Source organism: Galeopterus variegatus, unplaced genomic scaffold (assembly GCF_000696425.1).
Source record: "Galeopterus variegatus unplaced genomic scaffold, G_variegatus-3.0.2 Scaffold498, whole genome shotgun sequence".
Lineage (NCBI taxonomy): Eukaryota > Metazoa > Chordata > Mammalia > Dermoptera > Cynocephalidae > Galeopterus > Galeopterus variegatus.
The window spans coordinates 425,818-438,121 of NW_007726609.1; the positions used below are offsets into that span (position 1 = coordinate 425,818).

Here is a 12,304-nt window from a genome sequence, read left to right on the forward strand (position 1 = left end):
ACCCCCATTTTACAGATGGGGAGACAGAGGCTCAGCAAAGTTAACTTTGCCTTGGCTGGTAGCAGACTTAGGATAGGAAACATATGGTGAATAAAGGTAAACTCTCTTAGCTAATAAAAGTTGTCTCCAAGCAGTCTCTTAATCTGGTACAGATACAGTTTTGCAAGGCATAAGGATGTTTCAGCCAACAAGGAACTGCACACAAGACAGTGGTTATACCATATAGTCTAAGTGTGTAGTCGGCTATATCATTTAGGTTTGAATAAATACACTCCATGATGTTTGCACAATGAACAAATCTCCTAACGCATTTCTCAGAAAGTGCCCTCATAGTTAAGTGAGCCAGGACTTTTATTTTACAATGTAGATTTCCTTTATAGATGTAAATTTCTTTTACAAAAGAATAGTTTTTCAGAACTACCCTTATGTCTGCAGTTTCTCAGATTAACCCACTCAAAATATGCCAAAGAAGTATATTTTGGGGCGTGTTCTGAGGCCCAACACAAAAATTCGCAGGGCCCGGAGCTTCCAACGTAGGGAGTAGATCTGGCAATCGGACAACAGCCGTAGGTAACTGCACATGCGCACACGCCAAGCCCAGCTCGGCCGCAGGGCAGCGCCAGCCACGTGTTCCCGGGTGTCAATGCGCCGCCGAGCGCGAAGGCGAGATCTCGGTGGCCGCGGACAGGCTCTGGCGAATGAAAACTTGCTCTTGCACAGCAACGAGATTAGACCTAAGAAACTACACTTCCCAGAAGCAGCCTGCGTGACCGCCATTGCTGAAGGATGTATTTCCGGAAAAGCAGGCTCCGGATAGGCTGCAGAGGCGAAGTGGGCGGTTCTAAGCCGTGACTGCTTGGCCTATTTCCGGTAGGGTCAGTGGGCACGTCGGCTGAGGCAGTGAGGGATCTCTGTTGTCCGCTGAGTTTTTCCAGGACTGAGCAGACATGGCGGCGGCTTTCCGGAAGGCGGCAAAGTCCCGGCAGCGAGAACACCGAGAGCGAAGCCAGGTAGGACCGCAGAGGCCCCCCCGAGCGCTAGCCTTTGGCCGCCATGTGCCGCCGTTGACCCAACCCTTCTCCACCCCGGTGTGCCTGGTCCTGGCTGTTCGGAGATGCTGTATGTAAATACACGCAAATATATGCTAATGACGCCGGCGTGGCTGGGTCTGAGCCTCGCGAGGACTGGGGTTTGGGGGTTGTCCTCTCTCTAGGAAGAGCAGGGGCTGCTCCCAATTCCTTGGGGATAATCAAACCTACTTTGCAAGGTTTCAGTGCGGAAATTGAGTGAGATAATGTGTGTGAAGTGCCTGCCTTCTCTGAGGTCACAGCTCACATAGCCAACAATTGCGGGGCTGGAATTGGATCCCACGTCTAATGCTCAGCTCTGCCTGCTGCATATGGGGGTCCTGACCGAAGAGATTGGTGTTACTGATGTGGTATCATTATCGTACGTGGGCTTAGTGGTTTGTGAAGCTCTGCCACATATGCTTTTGTTTATGCCTCACCCTGTAATGTTGATGTTTTCCATCCGCATTTTACAGGTGAGGAAACTGAGGTCCGGAGAGTGATTTTCCTATTTACATACACCCAATTCAGGCAAAATAAACACTTGTAGGAGGTCTAATAAGCTTATAAGCCGAATCAGTTTATCCACTTGACTGCTCTTGGGAATCTTTCTGAATTAGAAAGGACCTTAGAGGTATGTGGTCCAGCTTCATTTTGCAGATTGGGAAGATAGAGGAAAGGATGTGCCCGAAGTTGTGCAGTTGACTGATGGGCTAGACCTAAGGCCTCTTAACCACGGTTAATAGCACTTACCAGACGTTTACTCTGATTAACAGCATTTATCAGACATTTATTGTGTACTTGCTGTGTGCTCAGTGGTGTGCTGGGACCAGTAGTGTAATTTGCTACTTGTTTGGGAGACTGTATAGGTCTATTTAAGTTAATAATAGGGCTGGCTGGTTAGCTCAGTTGGTTAGAACAGGGCCTTGTAACACCAAGGTCAAGGGTTTGGTTCCCCAGGCTGGCCAGCTGCCAAAAAATAAAAAAAAATAAAAACAAAGTTAATAATAGCTAGAATGCTTACTCTGTGCTACAGCCAGGTAGAGTGTGAAATGCTTTACTCTTATTTAAGTCTCACAACAGCTGTGTGGAAGTTGGTACTATTATTTCCTCACATTTGCAGATCAGGAAATGAAGACTCAGATAGGTTAAGTACGTGCTGAGAGACATACAACTGTAGGTGGCAAACGGCAAAGGCAGAAATTACGCCAGGTGTTTTGAAACCAGAGACTACTACAAGATGAATAGGAGGCAACTTTGTAAGAGATGGCACATAAAAAAATGCCAAATGAGGAGTGTGAGTGGGAATAGTAGAGATGACAAGAAAGCATTATGGTGAAACTTGGTGGACTGGGAAGGCCAAACTGTCACTTTTTCAGCACTTACTATATGCTAGGCATAGCCTTACATGTTTTACAAGAATTGTCTCATATAATCCTACAACATCCCTATGAGGTGGATGTTATCCTCATTTTGCAAATAAGGAATCTGGTGCTTAAGAGATTGAATAGCATATCCGAAGTCAAAGCTGTAAGTAGTTGATTTGAATTAGCAGAGAAGAGAGGGCTTTCAAGGCTGGCCGAGGACATGGCATAGCCATATCTGAGTAGCAATAGAAGGTCTTTGTGGGAAAGGTGAGGAGAAGGCTGTGCTGGAAAGGTGGGTAAACACATTGACACGAACAGTCCCTTTATTTAATTTTATTTTTTGTGGCTGGTTAGTACAGGGATCTGAACCCTTGACTTTGGTGTTATGAGACTGTGCTCTAACCAACTGAGCCAATCCGCCAGTCCCAAACATTCCCTATATGGGTAGTTTGAACTTTATCCTGTATGTGAGGCAGTGGGGGAGCTCCTGAAGATATTTTGCATGGAGGGGCTGTGTGTTATTATTTAAGCTATTTTAGTTGTATTACCAGGTTCCTGTCTATAATCCAGATATACATTCAAGTGTATATGACAAATTTCAAGGTTTCTTCCTGATGTTGTTGCTTTTTTGACCCTTGAGTTTTCTTTCCCCACTCTGTCAACTTCCTTTTATCTGCAGTAATTAAAATAAAAATTATCAGGAGAGGTTTTGGGTGTTGTTTTAAATATTGGGTTATTTATTGCATCACTTGAAGGATAAAAGGTGAGAAAGGTCACTGTTAAAAATCCCACCCAAGTTATTATGCAAGTTTAAATAGAAAAGTATATATTTCCTCAGAAGTCAAGATTATTTTGAGCAGAAGAGGACACAGTCTAGTGGGGTGTGGAAGAGCACAGACTGTGGCTCTAAGTAGAATGGATTCTAGTTTTATTTTCCACTTACTAGTTCTGTCTTCTTGGGCATATCATTCTTGAAACCTCATTCCCCTTCTGGAAAATTGGGATAACAATAGTGCCTATTTTACCTACTTTCCATGATTGTTGTGGGGATTAAAAGAGATTGTGTAACAAGCATAGCACATTGCTTTGTAACAGAGTAAGTGCTTAATAAATGTGACCTATTATGATGATGTAGGCAAAAGAATCCACCACAGACCCTGACAGGTATTAAAATGCTCAAAATATGGTAGCTTGTAGAAAGATAATAACAAGAGTTAATTCTTGTACCCTCCATGCTACTCAAATCTGTGTCAGAGAAAGTATTTTCTGTCCCACTTGGTTTTCTCTCATACCTTGTACACAGGTACAGTAATAACAGTAAACATATGCTGAGCACCTGCTATGTACCAAGCCATATGCAGGCACTACCACTTCCAGAAGCTCGTTGAATCCTCACGATAACCCTGAGAAGTAGGTACCATTATTTCTCAGTTAGGTTCCAGTTCGGAGACAGCATCTCAGAGAAGTTAAGTGGCTTGCCGAAGGTCACAGATGTTAAGACCTAAAGCTTGGATTTGAACCCGTCTCCAGACTCTAAATTTAGTTCCCTTACCACAGTTGCCTCCGTGTTACTATGTTTTCCCTTCATAGTATTTTATAAACCCTTGGATTAAGTCTGTAGTAATTTTAGTACAACTGGCAAGTGCTTGCTTAGTGCCGAGTCATTGTTGCCTCCCTCTGTCCTTAATAGGCCAGGAAACCTACTATGGCAGTGCTTGTGACCTGGCATGGTCCCTCTCATCCTTGGGCAGAGCCCATTTTGGGGGAGGAAAGGGAACAGGGTAGCGGGTTGGCTCCAAGGACATGGATTTACTGAGCCCTGCAGAGACTCCTGTTTCTGTCAGGTGTCATGTTCATTGGAGTATATATTTGCTGAGCAAGCTAAGTGTTGTTTTTTTCTTTTGTCTTCTAGCCCGGCTTTCGAAAACATCTGGGCCTGCTGGAGAAAAAGAAAGATTACAAACTTCGTGCCGAGTGAGTTTAGTCTTTCTGGTAGAGGTGCTGCCAAGAAAACTTGCAACCTTCCTGCTCTGCAGCTGAATTGCCTGAGAGTCCAACAGGGGATAGTTTCCTGCCATTGATAGAATGGCCAAAGTTCTGGCAGCCTGTCAGATACTTTTCTGTGACCCTAAATGTCTCTCTTTGTTTAGGCAGATCATTATTTATTTAACTGGAGTTGCATTGTGCATTTTTTTTTATTATGTTGCTCCAGATCATTTTCTCATGGTGGCTTTGATTTGCCTCTGCCCCAGTGTTTGAACTAAAAGCTGAATCTTTTTTCTCTCTCCTTTTTTGAACTACAAGATATAATCTAAAATTCCATTTGTTGAGTCTCTTACGTCACCATATGTGTGGTATGGAATGAAGAGATGTGAAAGATGTGTTCATGAGACTGAGCGTGGGTGATAATGAACTCTGAAAACATTTTATAAAACAATTATCTCCATTCTTCTTCTCCTTTGGCACTTTATTTGCAAAATACTTTATAATTATTTGTTAGCCATACGTCAGCTGAGGTCTTTCTTGTGCTCCTGGTACAGATGGTGGTGATGGATTAAGTGAATTTCTCTAGGTCCCAGAATTTTTAAGGCTTATAATAATAGAGTGCTGTTATTGGGCCAGGCAGTGTTCTGAGAGATTTATAATTTTGACATTCAGGTATTCCTCTTAATAACCTTCTGGGGGCTGGCCTGGTGGCTCACTCGGTAGAGTGCAGCCCCGGTAGCGTGCTGATAGGGATGGCCGGTGCACTCAGTGGCTGAGCGTGGCACAGACAACACCGTGCCAAGGGTTGCGATCCCCTTACTGGTCAGAAAAAAAAAAAAAATAACCTTCTGGGATAATAGTAAGTAACCTTACGATTATCATACCCATTTTGCAGATAAAATTGGGGTACAGAGTGGTTAACTAACTTATCCAAGTTTACTTAGCCAGAGTGGTGGAGTTCAAATTTGAACCCAGACTGTCTGGTTTCAGAGTCCACAATTCTTGTCATTATGCTATACTGCACCATGTAGTTTCTGAGTCATATTTGGTCATTTGGTGCCCAAGCTTGCACCAGAACCCTGTCTGAAGAGTTTTAATTTGTGCTTTGTTTGGTGTCTCTCTGTAATGGTGTAAGTGGCACTAAAATGTGTGTGGTATGAGGATGGTTAATTTCAGATTCCATTGGGATAGGAGAGGGCCCTACAGAGACATAAGCTCAACTTAGTGACGGTGGAGTGGATCAGATCTAGTCAGTGCTTTAGCTTTTTTGTTTCATTTTGTGTGAACTTTTAGATGCTTGTAAAGTTTGCTCATTGTGGGTTTTATTTTTTTATTTTTATTTATTTATTTTTTTTGCTATGAACCTCAGTTAACTTGTTTTTTTTTAGTGACTACCATAAAAAACAAGAATACCTCAGAGCGCTCCGGAAGAAGGCTCTTGAAAAAAATCCAGATGAATTCTACTATAAAATGACTCGGGTTAAACTCCAGGTGGGTGCCTAATGGATCAGTTGGTGTTTTGAGCTCCAACTGTTGTAAAATAAGGATCGGGGAGGAAATGGAGAGGAAGGATCCTTGGACTTAACTTAGCCATTCTCTGGTTCAGGTGCTCTTGGTCAGTATTCAAGGCAAACCTGCCCCTTCATGAGGAGCATGCATTTCTGCTTCTGAATCTGAGTTGTCCTACTCCTGGAGCTGTTCTAAGAGTGGATGACTGGAGGTGCTACACAGAACATGCACCTTGGAGGCCTAGTGGCTTCAATTGCTGTTAGCATACAGCATTCGGTTGTCTTTGTTTTAACCATGGACTGTGCCCACAACTTATTAATGATTTTAATCTAATAAGGAATATATCTTTTCAATTTGGATTTTAGGATGGAGTTCATGTTATTAAGGAAACTAAGGAAGAAGTGACTCCAGAGCAGCTAAAGCTGATGAGAACTCAGGATGTCAAATATATAGAAATGAAAAGGGTTGCAGAAGCTAAGGTAAGAATGAACTCTTTGTTCTGATGTATTTTGTTGATTAAGAAAGGAAACATAAATCCATCAATTTGTAGTTACCAGCTGATTCCTTCTGGCATTTACAATCTTGCTTGATTGTGATAATGATTTTAAAGGGTAGTCAGCATGGGGGATTGGAAAGAGTTCAAGTTTGGGAAGGAGACCGGCATAGGTTTGAATTCTGGCTCTGCCATTACTAGCCCCATGACTATGGATCAATTAACCTCCCTGAGGCTGTTCCCTTATATCTATCTCTACAGGATTATTGCAAGGATTGAATTTTGTGGAGTGCCTAGCCTAGTACCTGACGTGTAGTTGGTGCTTGATAAATTTTAGTGTCCCTTCCCTTAAAAGTATGAAGCAAATTCTTTGCTGGCTGATGATAATCTGTGAAATGGTTTAAACCATTGCAAATTTATTTCTGATACCCCATTAGAACTCAATATAAAGTGAGACCATATTCTATATTCTAGAAAATCGAAAGACTAAAATCAGAGCTCCATCTGCTGGATTTCCAGGGGAAGCAACAGAATAAGCATGTGTTCTTTTTTGACACCAAAAAGGAAGGTATGAAATATTTGAAGGTTTCTGGGACAGTCTACCATATCAGTCTGTGTTGTTTGGTATGAGAGAGTGCCTTAAGGATTGTCTTGAATTTTAGTTGAACAGTTTGATATTGCAACTCACCTGCAGACAGCCCCGGAACTAGTCGACAGAGTCTTTAATAGACCCAGGATAGAGACCTTGCAGAAGGAAAAAGTGAAAGGAGTTACCCATCAGACTCGACTTAAGGTAATTTTCTCCATTGTTCTTTACATGTGAGTTTAGGGGAATCTTTTTTTCCACTGCATTTAATATGGTTATTAGTGGAAAACTCAAGTGGAAGGAAGATTTGATGATAGGGATGGAAGTGAAGGAGGGTTTCTTGGTTTCTAAGACTGGAGGACATGTGGTACAGTGGTCAGGAGCTCAGGTTCTGGGTTTGAATCCCAGTTCTGATTCTGTGCTTTGTCCTTTTAATGCTTGTAACAGACGCCAATGTTTTTAAAATGTAGAGAAAAGGAGGGGGCACTGAAGAATAAGGGATTTGGTATACTTTGATATTGAACCTCCAGCAGTGAATACATATATCATAAGGTCTTTCATATTATGTATTTGTAAACAAAATTTTGTATTGACTTTTCCTTATGGTGCTTTCCATCACTAACTGGGTTGTGCAAAGGACATGCTTTTCCTCAAAAGCCTTCTGGAGTTGAACTCTCACTTCCGACTGATTCATTTAAAAAAATGCTGTCAATGTGTTTCAAGCAGACAGCTGTTCTGTTTTGATTTGAATCATTTACACCGCATCAGTTTTGCTTCCAATGTTTAATTTCACAGCAGTTTTCTCTAGCTCAGAGGCAGCTAAACTTGCTTTAGTAATATAAATACCCCTAATTAGTTTGACTATATTGGGTAATCTCATAAATTTGACAGTCTGTGCAATAAAGTGAAAACAAAAGCTGTCTGAAACCACTGCTGTGAGACTGTGCTGGAATCGGTGACTTGTTGAAGTCTGAGGCCCAATAATATTCCCCTCTGTGTAGATAACACTTCCAACTGAGGAGCTGTTCTAGTGTTCTTGTGATAACCCTGTTTGTCAATTAGTTATATTTTCAATTAGTTGTGTCACTGACACTTCTCAAGTATTGTGGTAGTTCCTGAAGAGATTAGTATCCCAAATTCCTGTGTGGAATAGTTCAGCAACATAGCTTTTGAGAAATTTGGAAGGTTTGGGTCTTGCCATTTTTGTGTAGTAGTATAGTTCCTTTTTTTCTTTTTTCTTTTTTTTTTTTTTGCTTAAAACGAAGTTATTTTTATTAAGAAATTGCTAGTGGGTGGATTGGGAATTTAGTATGTAACTTGGAGGAGGTGGACAATCTGTGAATGGGCTTTAGGAGGTCTGTGAACATTCACCTCCCACACTGAAATTTTGTGCAAATAAGTATGTATGTTTGCACAGCTTTGTACAAACATGTATGTACATTTATCTCAAGAAAGAACCCAAGGCTTTCATCAGTTTCTCTGAGGCTTATGATTTTCCAAACCTTAATGACCCCAGTGTTCTTTGAGGAGTCATTAGCAGTGAGAATTCTCAGGTCAGCTTTTGCTGAGAAAATCCTTCTGTACTCTGAGTTCTAAGATTCTCAGGCACCAGTGTGCTGCCTGGTGATCCTTCTGTTGCTTTCTGCTCAATATGTGTAGGGTTTCCAATATCGGTTTATTCCTGCCATCATCTCAGGTAACTGTGGCACTCACACAAAGGTTGAAGAAGCTTAATGTAGTAGTGGAAAGATTCCTGGGATCCTTGAGACTCGGGGACAGTCCTGACTCTGCTCCAGGTGAACCATGTGTCCTTGAGATCTTGAGCCAGTTATTTTTCTTCTCTGGGCCTCATTTTTCTGCATTTGTAAAATGACAGGTTTCGATAAGATAGTCTCGAAGCTTCCTTTCAGCTCTAGAATGCAATGTTCCTAAAATGGGAAACTTTATAGTAATGACATTATGTTGTTTCTAGAGAAAGGAGGGAGTTGATGAAACCATTTATGCATTTAGGCTTAAATGGGTTGAGAAACAGTTTCTTATTCATTTTTGTCCCACTAATTGTTTTATTGAAAATGTGTATGTTTCTTCTGCAGCAGATAGCTAAGGAAAGGCAAAAGCAATATAACTGCCTTACACAGCGGATTGATCGAGAGAAGAAATTGTTCGTTATTGCACAGAAAATTCAAACACGCAAAGATCTTATGGTGAGGGGAGAGAGCCGTAGGTTGTCTTCTCTTCTTTCTTTCTTTCTTGTAAAGGTCTTCACTGAGACTGGATTTCAGCTGTGTATAAATCAACCCCTGTGAAAATGTCTGCTCCTAAGGGGCAGTGGTTTGAGCCAATGTCTGTTACTTTGACAGTGTTGAAATGTTCCTTGATTAAGACAGTAATAAGGGGGTTATTAGTCAGTGCCTTGGAAGAGCAAAGGGTAGGATCGGGTAGCGTATGAACTTTATAGCTTATGAGCAGCTCCCGTAACATTTAAACAGGTTAACAAAACAGTGCATGTCAGTCATTGGTGTTTAAAAATAGACAACATTGTGTAGTTAAATAGCAGAGCTAAGGAATATAAGATGCCTCTTTCATATTATTATCATTCCTCTAAATGTCAGATTCTTTAGTTTTGCAGATCATTTAGGTCAGCCTTTCTCATCCAAGGTTCTGTGAGAGAATTAAAATTGTAATTTTAAGCAAAACAATTATTTGAGCACCTTCCTTCTCAGTTTTCCCAAGGACTGTACACAGTTAGTACTATTGTAGATGCCCACGGGAGAAGTTAATTCATTGCATACATACAGTGGATGCCTCGGGCAGTAGGGCTGTGTCTCTTCTGAACTTTGAGAAGGGCTGAATTGGGGGCTTTCTGACAGGTAGTTTATTAACCTTCCTATTTTGCAAAACCCACTCCTATTGTTTACTGATCACCTTTTTACTCTTTTGTAGGATAAAACTCAGAAGGTAAAGGTGAAGAATGAAACAGTGAATTCCCCAGCTATTTACAAATTTCAGAGTCGTCGAAAACGTTGACATGTTATAGATAAGCCTTATTATTCTGCATTGAAAAGAAATCTGTTTTTTTTCCTAGTAACTTCAAATTCCATTAGTCCAAATGGCATGGTTTTCCTGTTTGTACCCATAATTTATTGTTGATCTGACATTTGATGTCTTTCTATGAACATCATTAAAGCCTCCTTCCCCTGTGTTACTGTTTTTGCATTGTAAAGTCAGTCTCATTTTTATACCCAGGTACTTCAAAAAGTTCGTGGAAAAATGGAATTAAAAGATGATACGAATTTTTCCACGAACTTTTTGAAATACTCTTACATAAAATTTTTTTTTTCATTATGAAAGTGATATAATCTCATTATAGCAGATTTTGAAAATAGAATTCACCCCTAATCCCAGTACTTACTCAAGAACAACAAATATTTATTGCATACTTATTGTGCTAGGGGTTAGAGCTGTGGAGGTAAACAGCTACTGTGAGCATTCTTGTTTATTTCCTCCATTTTGTAAAGCTATGACTGTTTTTGTTTGTATTTTTGTGTTTTGTAGTTGTAATTATTTTAAACATTTTTATATCCTAACTTTTCAATGAACTCATTTATCCTTTTCCATTTTGTAACGTTATTACATTTTTAAAAAGAAATATATGCTCATGGTAAAAATTAAAATAAGTATTATTATTTTTATTTTTTTTAAAAGATGACCAGTAAGGGGATCCTAACCCTTGACTTGGTGTTGTCAGCACCACACTCTCCCAAGTGAGCCATGGGCCGGCCCTAAAATAAGTGTTATTTTTAATGATTGCATAATAATATCCAGTAGGTAGACTGATTTTATCTTCATTTATTCTTTTATTGGATATTTACGTAGCTTTGTAAATTATCCAAGGAGGAGTTTTTTTCTCTTATACTTTACAGCTATAGATAGAAAACCTTGGAACAAGGAACCCATGGAAGCACCTCTGTCTTGATGAAGGTCAAATCAGAATAGCCCTGGCTCTGTTCCTGTCCTCTGCACTCGGGCCAACTCACGATTTCAAGGCTGTAAATGGCTTGGAACAGTCCTTTAACCTGAGAATATGGACCCCAGCATGTGTGGGGCAGCTTCCTTCTCTTTCCAGGATCTCACCCTTTTCTTACCTGCCCCTTCAGGGATCGTAGGCTGAGGCCAGTCAGGACAGGACTGAGCATGCTTAGAGCAAATGTGGGAGAACAGGGAGAAGAGTTCTGGGAGGCTCGCTTACATCTCAGTCTCTGGAGGGGGAATAGCTGTGCATGGATTTGAAAGATTGAAAACTTGTTAATACTTAATAAGTGCCCATGACTGTTAGTTTCCTGAGTAGCCTAGACTGGAAAACTGTTTCCTTGTGTAACCCAGTGGGATTCAGGTGTGGGGGCCCTGGGAAATGGGAAGAAGAGCTGGGGGAACAGAAGCTAGCAGCTTTTGCCCTCAGGAAGGAGGTGCTCCCAGTCTGTGTGTGGACTCCCTTCTGAGGAGCTGCTTATTAGCTCAGTCAATGTTGAAAGTCTTATGAGACTTGAGTCCCAAGCCAGGGGAGGGACTCACCCCGGGGATGCTGGTCAGAGGAGTGAGCAGACTTAGCAGTGATCAGTTTCTGGGATCAAACAACTGGGTACTTCTGCCCTTGCTGGTAGGAAGGTGGGAGAGGATAGGCAGTAAATATACCTAATGCCTTCTCATGAAGCATATGCCTGCACAAAGTTACACGTGCTTCATAGACTGTCATGTTACCAGATGCACAAGGCACCTGCACACCCTCTGGTACATGGACACAGTGACACTTAAAGAGGTATGTGCATGAGCCAGACGAAGCAGGAAAGTCCATCCTCTTGTAGTACCGTAATTTCTAGGTTGGAGGTAATCAGAGAACTATAGGGATGAGGCTAGGTGTCCTGATTACGTGGCACTGAGGGCTATCTCTGGGGCCCAGGAATTCTAAGGGAAGACGTTGGCTGCCCCTTGTGCTTAACCCAAGTCAGGCTCTAGCCTCATGGGTTCTGAAAGTAGGCAGGGCTTTAATGCTATGGTGCTCAGTGGGACTCGACACTCCTGGCTCACTGGGAAGGGGAGAGTATTATTTCTATAGTACCTCTAGGCCCAGGGATGGTTTGGGCTGCTGATGGCACATTGCTGTGGCTGTACCAGCAGGGCTGTGGGCAGCCTGCAGAAGTGGAGGGCTTTTCTGTGAGACAGGGCTCTTGTTCAGGTCTCTCATACAAACCAGGTCTTCCAAAGCAGCAGCTACATGGATAACATGGAACCCCCAGGT

The 12,304-nt window shown here is 41.6% G+C and overlaps 1 protein-coding gene across 1 annotated transcript; it reads left to right on the plus strand.

Moving 5' to 3' along the window:
- Positions 1–865: 865 nt before the first annotated feature.
- UTP11L (UTP11-like, U3 small nucleolar ribonucleoprotein (yeast)) lies at positions 866–10,682 on the plus strand. The gene is made up of 8 exons (XM_008569448.1): positions 866–1,010; positions 4,347–4,408; positions 5,809–5,911; positions 6,295–6,408; positions 6,897–6,990; positions 7,085–7,215; positions 9,102–9,212; positions 9,952–10,682. The coding sequence occupies exons 1-8, from the start codon at positions 948–950 to the stop codon at positions 10,033–10,035; spliced, it is 762 nt and encodes a 253-aa protein (XP_008567670.1). The 5' UTR covers positions 866–947; the 3' UTR covers positions 10,036–10,682.
- The last annotated feature ends 1,622 nt before the right edge of the window (positions 10,683–12,304 follow it).

Excerpts from the sequence above, each read along its gene's own strand:
- UTP11L (XM_008569448.1), top strand. The coding sequence starts at position 948 with ATGGCGGCGGCTTTCCGGAAGGCGGCAAAGTCCCGGCAGCGAGAACAC. Across the intron at positions 5,912-6,294 it reads TGACTCGGGTTAAACTCCAG|GATGGAGTTCATGTTATTAA; the intron begins GTGGGTGCCTAA and ends TTTGGATTTTAG. Across the intron at positions 6,409-6,896 it reads AAAGGGTTGCAGAAGCTAAG|AAAATCGAAAGACTAAAATC; the intron begins GTAAGAATGAAC and ends TCTATATTCTAG.